At 38.9% G+C, this 19494-nt stretch overlaps 1 protein-coding gene across 5 annotated transcripts in view; it reads right to left on the bottom strand.

Moving 5' to 3' along the window:
* Positions 1-2057: 2057 nt before the first annotated feature.
* Positions 2058-19494, bottom strand: part of mpp2b (membrane palmitoylated protein 2b) — a 58066-nt gene continuing 40629 nt past the window's right edge. For 3 of the 5 annotated variants that reach the window (XM_042507697.1, XM_042507693.1, XM_042507698.1), the window contains 10 exons: positions 18275-18430; positions 17237-17464; positions 12481-12612; positions 10822-10924; positions 9713-9781; positions 9470-9631; positions 7976-8178; positions 6759-6887; positions 5126-5350; positions 2058-2117 (listed from right to left, as the gene is read on the bottom strand). In XM_042507697.1, coding sequence (XP_042363631.1) covers positions 5174-5350; positions 6759-6887; positions 7976-8178; positions 9470-9631; positions 9713-9781; positions 10822-10924; positions 12481-12612; positions 17237-17464; positions 18275-18430 — 1359 coding nt within the window. In that variant the 3' untranslated portion in view covers positions 2058-2117; positions 5126-5173. The remainder of the gene's footprint in view (positions 2118-5125; positions 5351-6758; positions 6888-7975; positions 8179-9469; positions 9632-9712; positions 9782-10821; positions 10925-12480; positions 12613-17236; positions 17465-18274; positions 18431-19494) is intronic. The other 2 variants (XM_042507695.1, XM_042507694.1) reach the window with 2 other exon arrangements.

Here is a 19494-nt window from a genome sequence, read left to right as displayed (position 1 = left end):
TTTTGTCACGATGGTCACTTTCACTGGGAATATGTGAGGTATATGAATGAGCTCTTTAGTAAAGGCTCCAGTAAGAACTCAATTGTGACAGTGAGAAGGTGGGATACATCCCTCACCATGGTGTCCACCATCCGAGGAAAGAAACTCTGCGTGTGGTGTTTGACTGTGGAGCCACATTTCAAGGCACTTTGCTGTACAGTGAACTCCTGCAGGGTCCTTAACTTACCAGCTCACTACCGCTACTCCAAATGACCGTGGTGCCATATCTTCCGCCCGAGTTTTCTTCAGTCAGGAAGAACTTCTACGTGGACGACTGTCTAAAGAGTTCAGCCACTGAAGGAGAAGCAGTCCAGATGATACGAGATCCCATTGCTCTGTGTCAAAAGGGAGGCTTCATCTTGGAGAAATGGATCAGCAGTAGTCGTGCTGTTTTGCTAGCCATCACAGAAGATCAAAGGGCCAAGGAGCTGAAGAAAAGGAAGCTAAAGTTGTTTATGCACACTGGGGGGAACAAAAAGATTGTCATGTTGCAAACAACAACAGCCTGTGGATTCAACGAGGAATGTAACACACATCGTATGGTAATCAAACGCAGCGAAGGGTGTCAGCCGGTTACACCGGGGTTAAGCATAGCAGTGGCTAAGTACTAGGCTAGCTTCTTTAATAGAGTGTATATTTACAAAAAAATAATAAAGTTGATCAGTTTAAACATTGGATATCTTGTTTCTGTACTGTATTCAATTGAATATAGGCTGGAAAACCATTTACAAATTATTGCATTCTGTTTTTATTTGTTTTATAAGCCTCCCAACTTTATGGGAATTTTGAAATTTGTAAAAGTGTAATCACATTTAAAATTTGTCAAAAAAAAAAAAAAATGTTTTCCATAAAGGAAAAGTACATGATGGGCCTGTCTCAGGCTGCATAGTGCTATGGATACGGTCATTATTTAGGGGAGGAAGTAAAATCATTTTCTGATGGCTTTTCTGAGAAAGTTTGTATATCATAAATGGAAAGAAAACAAAAGTGGTCTAGATTCATGAATTACTTTGTTCAACACACATGAAAAACATGCAAGACACAGCACACCTCAAAGTCCTGTGTCTTTAAAAAAGACAATAATGCTGTAAAAGCTATTCAGGTTGTGCACTTCCCTAAGTGACACATTATCCTTTGATAGCAACAAGGGCAGGACAGCGTCTGTATGTTTTGGATTCTCAGATAAGGTAAGGACTCATCCAACAGTGACATTATCTTCTTATTCTGTGTCAATAAGGTAACATATGTTAGAATAATGTGAATGCAGTTATTTTTCACTTACAGATGTAATGAGCAACAGATAAGATGAAGGTCCACGGTCAATTGTTAAACACAGGCAGTATAAAGTCAAACAGTATGCTGGTCATTCACATACACACATATTGTTTGAATTTAACCTTAGCACATGAACTGCTGAGCAGTTTTCAGAGGGTTTTAAAATGATATTGTTAGTGAAACGCTGCAGGGTCACTTCAGGTCACAACCTGTGATTTGCCAGTAAGTCTCATATAAATGTTCCAGTGGGCTCGTATAATCTACGATGTAAAGGCTGACACATTATCATGTGATGACAGCTCACACACCCACTTGTTGATTTTTACCAGTCATATGTCCAGACTTTAGTTGCATTCAAAAAAAAATGCTAGTATTATTAATTCACTCTATTTACTGTATTAAATCTGACACTGTAGATGTTTGCTAGCTTGCCCATAACTGCAAACTAACTTACATTTAATTTAAATATAACATAATGATATAAAAATATATCAGAAAAGAACATAAAATGTTGTATTGAGTCTGCATGATTTTCATTTTTAAAGATTTGTCACACATACGGTAATGTTGTTTATTTTTCCCCTCACATTAATGTCAGCAGGTTGACATATTTCCAGCCATGAATATAGGGGATATCTTTCCATTTGTGTAAGTAGTCAAATACAGACAAAAAAATAATCTTTTCATACAGCACAGGAGCTGCTGACTTATGACAAAGAATCTAAATCTTAAAATGATGTAAATGTGCTCCTAGATTCCCAGGCTTGGTGGTGTGTCTCGCTGTCATACTCCTGTGCTTGTATCTGCACGTAAAAAAGAAAAAAGCAGCATATGACGTCACTCTATCAACACTGGAAGATAACAACAGGTCTTTAGAACTCTATACAATTTCTCTGTCTGACGGTCAGGCAGAAGAGGACAGACATGACACACTGCCTCGTCAGTACAGCACAGCGGACCACCCACCGCCATACTCACTGGTACGGTAGCCCTCACTACAGTCGCCAATGTCATTGCATCACTGAAATCTGATTTACACACAGATTTAAACTAATTGTGTGATATTTTTCAGTATTGCTAGCATATAGAGAACATTTCACTAAAATCATCAGTGGTGTTTTGAAACTGAGAATCATAAATCACTTAAGGTGGATGAGAATTATTAAATCAATATTTTTAATTCCAATTACACTGTCTGTGAGATCAACTCTTCTTAAAGGGATAGTCGGACATTTTGGGAAATATGCATAATTTCAGACATGAGCAAAAAACACGCATCAATTTCGTCCCAATCACCAGAGTAAAATGTTGACATTGTACGGTTCTGCAAAAATTTCTATATGTTACATTTGTATATTTCATACAAATCAAATCAACATTTCTGGAGTGAAGTAGCTCAGATTACATGTATATGAGCTATGTCAGGAGGAAAGGATAACAGCAGACCACTGTTTGAGACTGGCGATATTTCCAGCCATGTTTCGCTGACAAAAAGATCTTTTAAACAAGAGACCAAAATATTTCCAGTCATGCTTGTGGCAGCGAACCAGATTTTTTTTCATCGAGATCCCGGGACATTTCCCACCATGTTAGGACAAAACTGGGCATTTTTTAACAAGATACTGGGACGTTTCCAGCCTTGTTTGCAATGACAAAACCAGGATTTTTAAATGAGCTGCCGGGACATTTTCAGCTGTGTTCATAGCATCAAAACAGTAAAAAAAAAAAAAAAAAAAAAAAAAAAACCTGGATCATTTTCAGCTGTGTTTGTGGTGAGAAAACAGTATTTGTAATAGGACGTAAGGACATTTTCAGGTGTGTTTGTGGTTACAATATTGGGTACTTTTAATCAGAAGTCGGCATATTTCCACTAACTAACTAACAACATATTAACCACAGCAATGTCATGGCATAAAATTGAAAATGTAAAAAAAACAAAGTTTTACAAATCTGCTCCATACAAATTTAACATATCTGTGGTTTGTACAATTGTTATGTACAATGCAAACATTCATCCTGGTGATGGGACTGACAGTCACTGAGTATGTTTCCCAAAATAAACATTCCCTTTAACACTAAATAATAGTTTTGTTTCTAAGGTCAGTAATGTAGAGCTTCAGGCTTCTATGTACTTTCTGCATGATTTGAAAAAGCACGTATAAAAGATTGTAGCAATTTTAAAATGGACTGTATTCCCAAAGTACAATTTTACTTCACTTTCACGCAGTTTGACCCCAAGCTGACAAGCGTTTGGCCGGGTGGCCTGGCACCTGCCTATGAGATGTATCCTCTAACACTGCCTCTGGGACGTCATCACTGGATGACACCCACAGTACCAACTTCGCCATCCTCAACCAGCACCCGTAACCACCCACAGCCACAGAGGCTACACGCAGCATCCACCAGCTAAACTACATTTTAACTGCCAAGAAATGCTGATGCACCTTCTTTTGTTCCTGTGTATTTTGAAAAAGATTGTCATTTATTTTCTGTTGACTTAAAATTAATTTGCATTAGTATTAACTGCAGACGGTGAAGCAATGTTCTCGACATTCGCAATTTTAATACATTTTTATATGAACATCAAAACTACAGTGTAGTTGTCCGGCTGCATCTAAACACCAGCAGAATCATCAAAGCACCAAGTGTATCTCTATGTTATACTATATACTCTTTATTACAATACAGTACTTACAAGTTTGAGGGAAAATAAAATAAATATGAAATGAGTTGCCAGTATTATTTTTCTCTACTTTCTAAGAATGAACATGTACAGTGATAGTGTTTCCTTGGCTTTTGAACCATGTTAAGGCAAAAGTAAGTATGAATTTGAAGCCACTGATAAATATTTTACTGCTCTGTACATTAAAAGTAACAAAAACAAAAACCATGGCAACCTTCATTAATTGTCCGATCTGTAATGTTAAATATGTTTGCCTTCATTATACAATCAGTGCATACTGTAGGCTACTTTTTTCTTCAGTTTTTTGTTCTTCTCAGTGCTACAAATACAAATCCAACAGAATCAAGCAGGCAGTGGTTGGATACTATGATCCATTCGCTGGTCCTCTTTCTGTCAAGCAAACCAGACGCTTTGCCAGCATAGGACAACAAATGTACATAATCAACATTAAAAAGGAAACAAAACAAATTGAAACTGCAAGTTTAACACAAAATGTATATTTGTAATCTCCGTGTGTTGATTTGTGTGTATTGCACGTATTTATGTTTTTGTTTGAAATTATCTATTGCTGTTCGTTTTTCAAATGAGTGGAGACGCACGATATAAAGCACATTTCTGAACACATACAATCATACTGTATGATCAAATGGTAAAATATATATATATATCTTTTTTTTTTATCACAAATATGACATTTGGTATCTTTCCTTCACCAATCTGTCCTACCAATCCAATGTAAACATTACACTACATAAAGTAGGAAAGGCTAAAAAGTTAAATATCCTTCAACGAAAAACCTTCAATAGAGCACTGCTATCTGCAAAACACACTCTGAACTCTAAATCTATTTCCACATTTATGATGGCATACACACACTCACTCACACTATTGCACTAAACCTCATAGTCAACTCTAAATCCTTCTCAACGAATATCAATAAAATGATTCCAGTTCTGACGAATAAAGTACAGCTTGACTCAACGGAGGAACACTAAGTTTGTACAAAAACGCTCTACATGAGGCTGGTCATTTGCACTGAATCATGACGCTCGGCCCTCCACCACACACCCCCACCACCAGTGACTGCACGGAGACAGCCCCTCTGGAGCTGCCAATCCGTCCTCTGACCTCCGACCTGTGGCCCCTGGCACCTTGCTGCTGAGCTCTCGGTGATTCTCAGAAGACCCAGCTGACGGGAACCCACTGCTGCTCCATTGACAGTTTCTCCAGTGCCAACCGTAGACTTCGGAACGCCGCCTCCAGGCCGTCGTTTATGATGCAGAGGTCAAAGTAATGTCCATAGGCTCGCTTAATGCGCTCGCTCTCGTCCACCGTCCTCTTTAATTCAGAGTCCTGTAGGGAGCATCTCAGGGAGAAGCGCGGGACAGAGAAACGATAAGATGACAATAAATACAATGAGCAAGCAATTACTTGGATGGAGGAACAGAGTAAACAGTGAAATTGGTGCAGAACTGAAATCAAATTAGTTTACATAATTTAGATTATAAAAATGCTATTTGCTTGTTTGCTATGCCGAGTAAATCAAACACATTACGTATTGCAATTACTAACATAATGAAGCTTTCATGTGATGCTTTTCAGTCTAATGATTCCAGAGTACAGCATGTAATGTTTAATTCTAAAGGAAAACTGACTTTTAAAGCCCCTTAAACTTTTAATTCGGAGGTATTTCTCTATAAAATTACAGCTTTTTTTCTGAATGCTTAAAGTGTAACAGCAATTCCTGAAGCACCATCTCTGAGACCATGAACACAAACTGAATGCATGTTCACTTCTTTGCACTCAGTTTGTCAATAACACACTTTAGGCAAAACTATAAACATTGGTCTCTACATTGTTACACTATTTTGCAAATTGTCTTCCCACATGGACACATGCTCCCTAAGGACAATATGGCATGTGAAGTGGACCACGTCTAACTGCCAGACCAACATTTAGATTAATTGTTTTCTCACAAAAATATTTTTTGCCTCCTTCCGCCACACTTTGGCTGTTTGAAGAGTGATAGAAAATTTTCCCCTTTTCTACTTTGGCAGTCATCCAGAATACACATCTATACTTTACACATGATACCTCTTTGTTTGTGTGCTTATTATATTTAGGACAACTTTATAGCAAAATGCTAAACCCTGCATACAGAAACAGTTGCTGCTTTGTGTGCTTGTTTACTGATGGTTTGTGTGGACTATGTTGGTTTGTATGTACTGTTTTGAAGCAAAAATGCTTTTTTTTTAAGTGTGCTTTTGCAAGAGCTGTATAATGTTCTGCTGGTTTGGTGTAAAATTTTTAAGTCCGTGTGTAGAGTTTCATAAAATCAGCCAATAGTCATGGGTCATGCCTTTGCAATCAGAGAAAAAACTGCAAATATTTGTGACTAAATAACTAACAATCGATGTTAAAAGTTTTGCAAAGGCATCCTCAGATATAATTCACTAAGAACTTAACACTCAGCTTTGATCACATTTAAGCAAAAGACCTCTGGCAAGTATAGAACCCACCAATTATAATCGCCTTACGATTCAAATGTTGCAAAATCCGGATTGGTGTATCAAAGTACATAACATTGCCTTTCCAACAAAGCCACATCAAACCAGCATGAACAGCACAAACCAAACAGTAAAGAATCTCTAATGTGAAACAACCACACCTGTTCCAAACTGTGTGTTAACAAAGGACCCTTTAAGTAAAAGATGATCGGAAGATTGGGTTATCCAGGGCCTTTAAGTAAACACACACTCACCGTTAACTGTTTTGTGACCACTCCTGACTCAATTGCTGACCTATTCATAGCTTTGAGAACCTCAAAATCCGGGGCTTCGATGAACACAACATAGGGCAGGAACTCTGACGTCCGCAGGACTTTAAGAGCCTTCAGAGAAAAACAAATGGATGTGAGACATTTAACAGTCACTGCATCACTGCACAGCAAGCGATGGGAATAGCTGAAACTCACAGGAAATTATACAGCTGAGAATGTGATTAAAATGCAGCATCTTCATCTAACAAATTTATCAAGCTAATGCGTGTAAATAAGATTAGCTGAGTGTTAACAGCGTATAATGCTGATCATTAAAACAGCCTTTTTGATAAATATTTATGATGTTCTTAGCCCTCTGAGACCTGCCAGAGAACAGTGTTTGTCTTTTTTTAGGGGGTAAATGGGATTTTTAGAGGGAGATAGCAGGTCAACAGTATATACCATATACAAGTGGTAAATATCATCTAAAGCTGGGAACCTGACAAATAATTTGAGATGCAGTCAGTACTGTGTGTCAAGTTGTTCTTGTCATAAATATGTAATAAACATTACAGCGCTGTTCAACCTTAAAAGTTTAGAGCATTTAGGGGTTGGAAGATCATGATGGGAGTATATGATGGCCATATCAATGCTCAATTATGTCCCATAAGTTGTTGCAGAAATTCTCCTCGAGAACAAACTTTTGAAAGCCATATAATATCCACTGAATGCCTGTAGTTTCTTATTTGTAATTGTTAAGTTGCATGAGGCTCTGACTGTCTTAAAGGTCACAACAGGTCATTTTAAACAGTGATCATTTAAAAAAAAAGTTCTAACAACAATAAAAAAGCTTCTACGGGGGCCAACATCATCATATATGATTCAAACTGGGCTCACTGAATCCACAAAAATCTTCAAGTCACACCAAATTAATGCAATGCCAATACTGTTTAGGGACCCCTTTATTTGTACTACATGCAAAAAAAAGCATGACTTTGGCACTAAACCAAATGGGACTGGCATAAAGTGGGCATGTTTATAAAGAGTAGACTCATTGGTAACCATAGAACCAATTTTCATTCATATATCTTGAAATGAGAGGTCAAATGACCCCTGTGAAAATGACCACGCCAGTTTTTCTACATACGGGTTTAAACCTAGAATGTTGGATGGAAGAAAAAGCAGAAGCAGGGACTGACGGCAATAGGAGGTTCCTCTACCTGTGGGTTGACGTCCAGGATGCAGATCTTTCCTGTTTCTATCACCTCATGTATAGAGTTGATCTTAGTGCCATACAGGTTTCCGTCATACTCGCCGTGTTCTAAGAAACGACCGTTTTTGATGTCACACTCCATTTCGCTGCGGGTCATGAAGGAATACATCTGGCCATCCCTCTCATCCACCTTTGGTTTTCTGGAGGTGACTGAAGGACAAAAAAGAAGCAGAACAAAAAGATCCATTGCAAAGTGCAAATACACACCAACTGGTAAAATACGAGGATAAAGTCACAAAAAGAAGGAGAAAATATGACAATTTAAAATCTATATATTGAAAAAAACATCAGCTTCAGCACATGAGACTGAAAACTAAGACAACAAAGACAGAAATGAAGTGGAAAAGCAGTACAAAAAAACTTAAAAAGTGTACTCAGAAGAGAGCAGATCTCTGGCAGATGATCACTCTGGACAATTGTTGGGATTCCAGCAGATGCACTGCAGCACATTTCAGAAGATATGATATAACTATGGGCATCAATGTATTCTTAATAAGCAGAACTGCAGAATCAGCCACAAATCTTTGATCCATGTCATTCATAATTAGACTTTGAAAGGTAATAACTTTGTAGACTGTTGCACAAAAAAGTTGAAAATGACAACAATAAACACTTAAATTAGACAAAAGAAGGAACAGTTAAGTCACAGTTACAACAGATACATACCGTGCTTACATACTTATGGTAGAAGCACAAATATGGAGGAAAATGATCAAATCAACAAAATTGGGCGTGCAAAACGTTCTGCTTCTAAGACACTTCTTCTGTGGTATGATGCCCTATTCAATCAAGTTGCAGCTGGAACATGGGGCAGCTGCATGCAGTGAAATTGTCCCTCTCGGCTCCCTTACAGTCAAGAGGGCCACAAGGATAACGGGCAATAATCCATCTCATATGGTTAATCATAACATATCAGGTATGGACCAAACTTTTAAATGGATGTCAGTTTTGCACCACAACAATGGCAGAAATGTGGCCTGCGACAGACGGTAAGACTTATTGTTTTTTTATTTAATTCAGTTTCTGGAAAACCGCTCCAACTGGCCGATTAAGAGGAGTGAGGAGTTAGCAGTCAATAAAAAAATTCAATAAAAGAGGTTTCTCAACAATGGTCAATCACCGTATGAGTATACAATCATAAATGTGTATGCAAAATATTAGGCCGATTGGTCTAGTAGTTTGTAAAAATAGCTTTGGATGGATTCATGACACACTCACATACTCACGTACACGCACGCACGCACGCACGCATGCACGCACGCGCACGCACACACACACACACACACACGACTAAAAGCATGATCCCTGCAGTTAGGCCTGGCACTGATCATGACAAGTTACACAGTATGCAGTAAAAACGACAAACACTGTAATGATTAAATACATATATATATATATATATATATATATAAACATTGTGATGATGCACGGCTGCACTCACAGGGGATGGTGGTTCCATACCGCTGGGGATCTGACACCAGCAGCTTGTTTTTCAGACTGCGACGGCCGACGCCCTGTGCACCAATCAGAACAAGCGTCTTTCTCCTGAAGGGCGGGACCTTAGCAACCTCTTCATATATCCGCAACTCATGGCGATCAAATTCTAGTCAGAAAGCAGTGATTAAGGACATGAACGTAGTAATAATTTTAAAAAACTGATGCTTCACTTTGTGTGGTAAGTTACCTGCATTCTTGGTGGTCAAGTACATCATCTTTTTCTTTTTCTTACCACCCATCCCGGCACATAGAGGACCTGAGACAGACGGCGACACAAAGCGAATTAAAACCTTCAACGCTGTTCCTCGTCCCTCTGTTACCTACTACAAGAAAGTCCCTGAAGGTGAAATGTTTTTGAAAGCACTGCTGGGTCATAAATCCAAAGAAGGTTATAGGTCACAGCACCACTAGGTGGCACTGTGCACCAACACTGATCAGTCTGTGCGACCAGTCTGCTGCCAGGGAACACCTGTGACCGACTGTTCAATATGGCAGATTATTGAGCCCATGGGGGAGAATGTCTTATGAACAGAGAGGTGAATAGAAGCAAACATGAGCTCAGTTGTTCATTTTCATGCCAGAATTCAAACCACCAAGCTGTGACATCAAATACTGTGTGAACATTATATTGCTTATTTATGATCGTATGTTCAAAATGTATGAACTGGATCGACACGTTTCAGACATCAAAATCCAAAACATGACTTTTTTATTCAGATCATGCTCTCAGTTGGTATAATGTGTGGAAAGCCTGCTAGCAGACAGATGTGTCCTTTCCAGGCTCCAAGGGCAGTACAGTTGGGCTGTCATCTTTCTTTCCTCTACAAGTGAAGGGCACGCTGCTGGCTGTGACTCACCACCTGGTTTTGTTGCACAGAGCAGATAAATCTGAAGGAGCAGAGCCTCTTTTCACCCCGTATCTCATACGAAAAGAGATGATTATTGATCAGGTTTGTATTTACAGCGGTCTTATCGCCATTCCTCAATCAGTTCTCCTTCTCGGGGAGGGCTGCTTGTGAATGTCAGACCATGTGGCTTAATAACAAGCAGATTGGATCAGGCTACCTGAGCCCCGCTGATGCTCATTACCAGTTCTCCAGCGCTCACCGACGGCACAACATTCTGGAGAGGTGAGGGGAGGATGAGCGGCCAGCGCCAGATGAAATGCTTGTATGATACGGAGGGGGAACAGATGTTGTCTTTGTTGTCGGTGTGTTTGTGCAGCGAGGAGTCTGTGTCGAATCTGCATAATGAGAAGTGCTTCTCTGCTCTGCTGCGTGCTGCTGAGAGGTGTACCTGTGGTAGCGAGCTCCAGATCTCTCTTCACAAACGCTTTCCTCTTCTCTTCAAGCAGCTGGCTTGGAATTAGACCTGCGCTGCCTCCTTCTATGTGACAGGCCTGTGAGGTAAACACAAAAAAGATGTGATGAGGGAACAAGCTAACAAGCTAGTGAATAAACTCTCCGGTCTGAGCTAGAAATGGGTCAATTTCTTGTTTTGCCAGTCTGGTCCGGCGTTTAATCCGGTTTGAATTTATGCATCAGTAACCTGTGCAGACGACATCATGGCGCTAAATGCAACCTTGACAACATGATTAACATAATATTATGTTTATTTAAAAACAGACTAACAGAGCTACTAGTGTCTGACAGGCCAATATGTAATTTACTGCAAAGGCGAGCACCACCAACATTAAGTAGATCAAATTTCTGAAGTAGGTGGATGAGGGAAAGTGTCACGTTGTGTTTGTTTACTAATAGGTGCATCTGTTTTTTGGGTAACAAGATGAGACATAGCTGAGTTAATTTCAAATAAACTGCACCTATATGGCAACATTTTGGATTTGATGCCAAAAAAAAAAGAGGCGTCTATTGAGCCAATATTCTGCCAAAACATGCAAAGCAGGATTTACAAATGACTTATAATTTACCGACAAACAAAAAGTAGTGAATAAAAAGCATCATTAACCAACTAATTCAATTTGTTTCGCAAATACAAAACGTACCCATCAAAGTAACATACAACATATTTCGACTACATCATGCTTTAGGAACAAACACAACATGACTTCAAGGTACAAAAAAATATCACGTGACTTCTGACTGTATTTTTCTGCTGTGAATAATGCTGGGATTTTTTCATAAATATGCCACATAATTCTACCTCCACAACAGCAGGTGGCGCTATGAGTCAATTTAACTGCTGCTGTTTTTCTTAATAAAAAGCACAATAAGGTTTTTGTTTCTCAACCGATTGCTATGAGTTGTTTTTATATCCATGGCTTTATGAGAACTCTGTATTTGTTTAATAGGTACATTTTGTATTTGTAGAACAAAATGCAATAGTCTGTTTATGTTTTTCATTTGCAACCTACATTGTGTTTATAAGTAAATCATAGGGCATTTGTATAACATGTTTTGTTTGTTATGTTTTGGCAAGATACTGCTCTGAAGGTTTCTGGTAGGCTAAATGACAATCTCCCATGACAACCTCCTAGTTACTGTTAGCTATATTTCATGCAATTTCCACTAAATATCTCAAAAGAAAACCTGTGTTTTCTATTTAAAAAGTACAAACATATGAAGATAGCAGTATGCCACTCAGCATTTTTTAGGTGGTTAGATCTACAATTTGATCTCAAGCGCACAGCTAATAGGTATCTGGTTAGTTTACATCACAAAACAGGGTCTATAATTAACAGATTTAATGCTGACGGAGATCATCCAATGCAGCCATAGTGGGACGCTCGTTTGCTGCTGGACATTGTGTACTTTTGTTCCACTCGGGAGTGGCCGCTGAGTTAAGTGCGACAAGTGTACAAATTTAGTACAGTGGTCTTGTCTGCTTTTGGGCCTTAAGGAAAACCGGTTTAAGAATTTTTACACCAGTCTAACCCTGGTCTTAGGTTCAAGCAACTAATGCAAAAAAAGTTGAATACCTTGGAACCATACTGACCTGCCACCAATTGAGGTCCTCCTGGTTGAAAATCTGCAGAATGTCTCCGCTGTTGAAGCTAAGCCCTGCTTCCTTACAGGGAATCAGGTTATCATGGGATGGGTCGTAGTCAAAGTGACACTTTACAAAGGCCTAAATGGATAAAGACATTGAGAAGAGATGAAGGTGTCGGTAAAATTGCTGTAACGGATGTCAAAACAGACAGACTGAAAATGATACACATTTCTCTGGATAAACAGGCTGGCTCTGGTGTGGTGTATGAACAGTACATGATCTGTGGTGGATGGATTGGTTAAGTGCCTGTCACTATGAAACAGCCTTGCGCACTTAAAGCCTACTCCATCTCTCAGCTCACTTTCCCGACGTCTCAAGGCTTCAGGATTCAGCTCATAAACCAAACCCTGTATCCCAACCCCCACTGACAGGACAAGGAGTCTGAGAGACAGACAGACAGGGAGAGAGACATCGAGAAATAAAAGGAGAGAGAGCCAAAATCTGTAGCCATGGCAACCATCCCATCCCCCCTTGTACTTGACGCCTTTTCTCGTATTGAACTGATGCATGAACATAAAAAAGGCTGCCAGCCCTTACTGTACTGTGTGTGTGTGTGTGTGTGTGTGTGTGTGTGTGTGTGTGTGTCTCATTTCCCTGCAAGGACACTATAGACAGACACACACACACTCACAGTCTCGACAGGCCAAAGGGAGCTGTCAGTTGAGTTTAGTCACCATGCGATGGCAAAGCTCAAGGCGCGAAACTCAGACAGCTGGATTACATTCAAAGAGAACTTTTGCGAACAACTCTAATCATCGCAACTCCTCACACAGTACAACATCCACCTACGTAGCACTTTACTGTTTGAGCAGAGCCAAATCATTCTTTAATATCTCTGACTGACAGCCGCTATTAAGTGTTCAAGTGGGCACTTTGATATCTGGAGCTGACGGCATGAAAAAAGGAGAACTAAACACTTGAATGCTTTGGTATTGCAAAGCGAAGGTCTTAAGAAGACATAATGTAGAAAAATCTTCTTAAAGAAAAGTCCGTTCCTTTTGAAATGTTTAAAAGAGCCATGACTCAGAACACACTCTTTTCAGTGAATATTCCTGAGAAATGGGAGGGTGTTAAGTTTTCTAATATGAAAGCAATATTAGAGCATTTTTGGTAGATAGGTGGCTGTCCTCCACAGGTCTCACCAGAACAATGGGGGAAAAAAACAGCTGAAACTGTGATTTGTTTTTGTTTTTTTTACAGCTTCTGTATAGCTGCTGTCATTTGTTAACCTACCAATTAGGGCTGTCAGCGTGAACGTGTTAATCACAATGAGATTAAAGTTCGTTGCTTCCACCTACAAGCTGAGCACACAGGTGCAGCACATTAGACTGATGTCAGCGGGAAACTACATTGCCAAGGATGACAAAGCCTTATTCAACAGTGTTTGAATTACCACAGACCTTTGGTTGAAACTAAATCAAAGAGGTTAACTACAGCGCTTGATAAATGTAAGAATTGCTTTACCTTGTTAATATAGACTTCAAAACTGTTTTGAAATGCAAAATAATGGAAACATGCAATTAAAAAAAAGATTAATTACTATTAACTATTGAAATAAAGCGATTAATTGTGATTTAAAAAAAACAAAAAATCTTTTGACAGCCCTATTGCCAATTCCAAATCCAGTTTCTGTATATTGAGCCAGACTCTGCACAGTAATGATCAGGGTTGGAAATGTGGTATTGAGGTCTTGTCCACAGACACTCCCCACTCAATAACGAGTAAATCCCAGTTGTCAATCATGGCATCATGACCTCTTTTAATAGTTTCAAATTGCTTCATAAATACAAACACTTTAACATGAATCAGCATGATAACAACTACCAAAAATGACTCAAACAGTCTTTGAGGGGATGGTAATCAAGAGTTTTTGGCTTCACTTTTGGGGAGGTGTCATGTTGTTTTTATACAGTCTATGGGCTGTACGTAAAGGTGCTCTATACAATATTCAGAACATTAACATAACAGCAAACAACTATTTGTTACGTATTTGTGTTGTAACTGGGGTTGCAACAGTATGAGATTTTCACAGTGCGATCACCTTTTCAGAAAATATCTTGTTCTCATGGTATCATAATATTACAGTTTGCTTTTTTTTAAATTATTTTCAGCAATGAAAAAAGGGTTAGTTTTGGTTGAACAAATGTTTTTCACCATAATCAAGACCTGAAACCATTTTTGTAATGAAACTATGTGTAAAAAGTCTCCCTTTTGAAAATAACTAGATAAAGTTGAGATTCTCTGTCAAGTTGCATTTTTTTTTTCGTAGATAAGCAAATGTACACTGTATGTTAATTGTCGCCCAGCAGCAATAATAAGCTTCGAATACATGTGTATGTCTGTGTTAATAATCCCAGCACATAACACCCTCTACATCATTTTCTCGTAGATTATGTTCTAGTATATTTTGGTCTGGTGTAAGGAATTAATTTGGCACCGATTCTTGAAGCTCTAGTGTTCCTCTTCTCTACTGCTGAGACCAATCAGTCACAGAACCTTGTGCCTAACACATCTCGAGCTGTACGTACTGCATCCTCCGGCGTGCTCCATGCTCCCATCAAACATAACCCTTATATTTCCCCTCACTATAAACTGGGTCGCATTTTCAGTGTGTCTAGTCTCGTCTGACTCTTAGAAAGCTAGTGTTCATTAGCTAGTATAACCTAAGGAGAGCCACGACTACATCATGATTTTTTCAGCTGTTCTAAAACACTCTCGAGTCATTTTCTTACAAATATTTGATGTGCAACAAACTGAAATAATCTTTCTGATCCAAACTTTACAACCATGGGAGAAAAGTAAAAAAATGATAAGGACAAGGACTCCGGTGTCTTGAGCTGTCTGTGGGCTTCGTCTTTTTCTTTCTACTTTTTGAAGACTTCAATTATTGATCCATTATGTATGAGCAGAAAATTACTCTATATTTGGATAAGTGAAAAAACTGTAAAGCGGGTATTACAGCTTAATAGTCAATGTCATCTACAAAGTCCCACTCTAGCATTAGATATATGATTCTTGGCAGAGCATACAAGGTTACAGACAGCACGGATAGCGCCAGCGAGGACACTGAGCGATACTCACTTGACTGATGAAAATGACAGCATCCTTTCAAACTAATCGTAACTTTTTGTATGATATATATATATATTGAAGGATGGACGGTCAAAAACTTTTTATTTTACTGAGAGTGTAAGATTCAATGAGGAAGATCAACAGGACATCTTAAACACAAGGAGCTGCTGTACCTCTCCTAAACAAGCATGAAAGAGACATGAGCCATATGCACCCATGATCATTGTACAAATAAAATATAAATTATTTAATAATTTTATTTGTTTAATAATAATTATTTTCTTATTTGATCTGATTTGATTTTACACATGGTCTTTTTTATTTGTTAACAGTAACCTTATTCATGTATATATTTTTATGCTATACATTCCTTGGTTTTATGTTATTAATTTGTATGCTGTTCAATGTTTTAGTTTTACTTACTATAAGGCACTTAAATATAGTTTTTATTATCATTATTTGGAAGTAGTAGTAACAGTAGCAGTAGCAGTAGTAGTAGTAGTAGTAGTAGTAGTAGTAGTAGTAGTATGTCCTTTGTAAAGCACTACATATAGAAGTACAACATATATAACCGCCATTGAAAAGTTAGGAATCACATGTTAAATTGATAGTTTTCTCCTTTCCTCAATAATGGCTATGTTATCAGGCTAAATAGTTATCACCTGAAAACAAGAATAACTAACAAAAAAAACAGAAAAAGTGTTGCTTTTTGAACCACAACAGTGCAATTTAGCTCTAAATTTTTTGGGAACCTAGTTTTCTTCGGACCATCTAGAGTCTTCTCACTTGTTAAATTGAACAGGTTTAAACTGTTATTTGTCAGTCTAAAGTATGTCAAATTGACATTCTCTGATCTAGTTCCAAATTAGTTAACGTTAAGCCAGTGATACTCAATTTACAGCCCTTGGGCCAGATCTGGCCTACAACAGGGTGCCAGGTGGTCTGCCTGCCAGTTTCTAATTCACAACAAAAATGATTTAATTCACACTAGGATTTCTTTTTTTTTGTACCTTAAAAGTAAACACTGTCACAGAGTACATAAAAAGCATCAAAAAAGAGCTTGTATATTTAAAAAAAAATGGCCAGGGAAGGATTCCCCCAAAGGTTTAATACCCTTGCCCTAGGCTTACCTTCTTTTCTATATTGTGAAGTTTTAAGAATGGCTTTGCCAAAGCAGCACATCCATTAATTCCATCTTGTAATAGTCATCATTGTGCACTTGACACTGACATGGGAACCTATTCCCATTTAAATCTGCACACATTTTCATGCTTTCAGTTTCTTTTACCAATGACTGCAGATTTCTTCTATTCTTATTTTACTGTTGCTCAGAGGGATCTTTGTCTCTTCCTGCCCTTTCAGTTGTCAGTCTGCTTGAACCATTGTACAGTGTTTTGTTCTCCATGTACAAAACAAACCCTACCTACAAAATAATATCCAGGACTTTTTTACAACCTAAATTGCAGGAAAAACCACTCCAAAGTATTCCTCTCAGCCAGCTGACTGTATCCAAAAAAAGCTTTTGTGGCAGGCGATTCCAAACTTGTGAACGTTGTCTTACTGTGCTAGTGTGAAGTACAATATCCATTTGTGCATTTAATTTGAATTGGGGGTCTCCCCTCCAACTGACCTGTCTTGGTGTGTGTGGCTCCTGGTAGCTGGGCAGGATCTTCAGCACCACACTGCCACTCGCCTCCTTCAGCATCTCCTGCAGCACTTTAGGGTCGTTGCCCACCTCCTTGCCGTTCACCTCCTTGATGATATCACCCACATGGAGCAGACCTTGCTGGTCAATCATGCCGCCATGGAGGATCCTGGCGATCACAAGCTCACCGCTCTCCACTCGAAACGTCACTCCCTACACACATAGACAAAAACAACAAAAACATTTGTTATGTGGCCTTACTAGACTTTAACAACACAAAATCAATTTCATACAAACACAAATTTTAACTCATCAGAACAACTTGCAATGTCCGTGTTGCTCAGCAGTTTAAAAGGCAAGTATTTGGGGGTGAGTTTATTGTTGTGACGCAGTAAAGGCCGTGGCTGAGTGGTGACACTAATGCAGAAATGTCTTAAGCTGCAATTACTGTAATGGCTACCAGATGGTAGCTTCAAAAAACTGTTCCAACAATTCCATTAGGAAGACATTTAGGATTAAAGAAAGATACAATTCAGTGTGTGTTTGCTTGTGTGACAGTTATATTACTGTCAGTCGATGTTGCTGCTCCTTATTTGTCCCATTTAGACTCCACTTTAGCTTCAATACATCTGATACAATTTGGATTTGGTGGCACCAGTAAAGTGCGAAATTATCCTTCACAAACCTGTCAGTGACTCCACAGACAGTCGGCAGAGAGTTTGTGGGTAAAGAAAGTAACAACAGAGCACCTGGCAAAGTTATCACAGAGTCCTTGCATTTAATCAAAAATGTGTCAGCCTTCTGCAGATAAATCCCCCGTTTGTGCTACAAGGCAGAATGAATCTGACTTGTTTCCCTTTTTAACAATGCAACGAAAGGATCTCATTATACTTAGTGCATGAGCTGCTTCCAAAACATAACTCATACCATTTATTGAGGAGTTGTATCTGTTTACAATTTACAGGAGAGCTCGACACTGCCTCAGTGAATACAATGGGTTGCTCGCTAACTGAGCAGACTTACCAGGTGCTCGCCAGACACCTTGCGGATGCCCACCATCCTGACTGCATCTGGGGGAACGGGCTGATTGTTGAGAGCTGCGTCCATGAAGGAACAGGGGCTCGGGGGAGGTGTCTCGTAGTTTTTGGATGCCACAGAATCATGGGTCTCCAGTAGAGACTGTGAGCAGAACAGCAGGTGACACAAACATTGATGATGACAATGACACTACAGAAATTTGTAAGATGCTAATTTAATCATGATATAATGCAAAACGTAGGTGTTCTCCCTCTGCTCTGTGCAGCATGGATGGATTACTGAACAGACCTACAGGGCACAGGCCAAGGGGCCCAAAGTGTCACGGGTCCCCTAGCCTCATCCCGCAAAATGTCACTCAAATTAACACATATGAACCAGGAAGAAACTCTGATCTCAAAGAGAAGCAAAGGAACTACAGAAAGACAAAAAAGGACAAACAACTACAAGAGACAAGCAAATAACCAAAAAAGACAAGTATATGACAAAGAGACACAAAATGCCTACAAAGACATAAAAAATGTCCAAAAGACACAAATATACATTGAAGGGACATAAAATGACCAAAAAAGGACACAGATATACCTCAAAGACTCATAAAACTGACCTTTAAAGAGACACAATGCAATAACAAAGAAACACAAAATCAGTACCAAAAAAAACCCACAACATGACATGCAAAGACAACAAAGACATGCAAATGAACTACAAAGAGACACAAAACAAAAGAAAAGGACACAAATATACCCCTATAAGACACAATATAACTTAAAAAAAAAATAAAATGACAACTGAGAAATGCAAAAAAGCCACAAGAGCAGAAAGTGCCACAACGAGACACAAAATAACATGCAAAGACAACAAAGGCAAAGAACCTATAAAAAAAGACACAAAACAGCTACAAAGAGTTAAAAAAGCAAAGTTAAAATGCTCAAATACACTCCTTCAGGACACAAAATGATTATAAAGAAATACAAAATAAAAACAAGGATACAGAAAACTGACACAAAGAGACAAAAAAAAGATATCGAAAACTACAAGGAGACATAAAACAACAAAAACGGGTAAAGCCAGCACCTCTGTGTGTCTTGTCCCTTTGTAGGAGAGGTGGTGGGGCCTTTTACATGTCTGTGCCCAGGGGCCCATTGTCTTACAAACTGCCCATGCTGTGCAGAGCTCTTGTCAGACACTGCAAGGACTGAAACGCG

Source organism: Plectropomus leopardus, chromosome 19 (genome assembly GCF_008729295.1).
Source record: "Plectropomus leopardus isolate mb chromosome 19, YSFRI_Pleo_2.0, whole genome shotgun sequence".
NCBI lineage: Eukaryota > Metazoa > Chordata > Actinopteri > Perciformes > Serranidae > Plectropomus > Plectropomus leopardus.
This window is presented reverse-complemented; position numbering and strand designations above follow the sequence as displayed.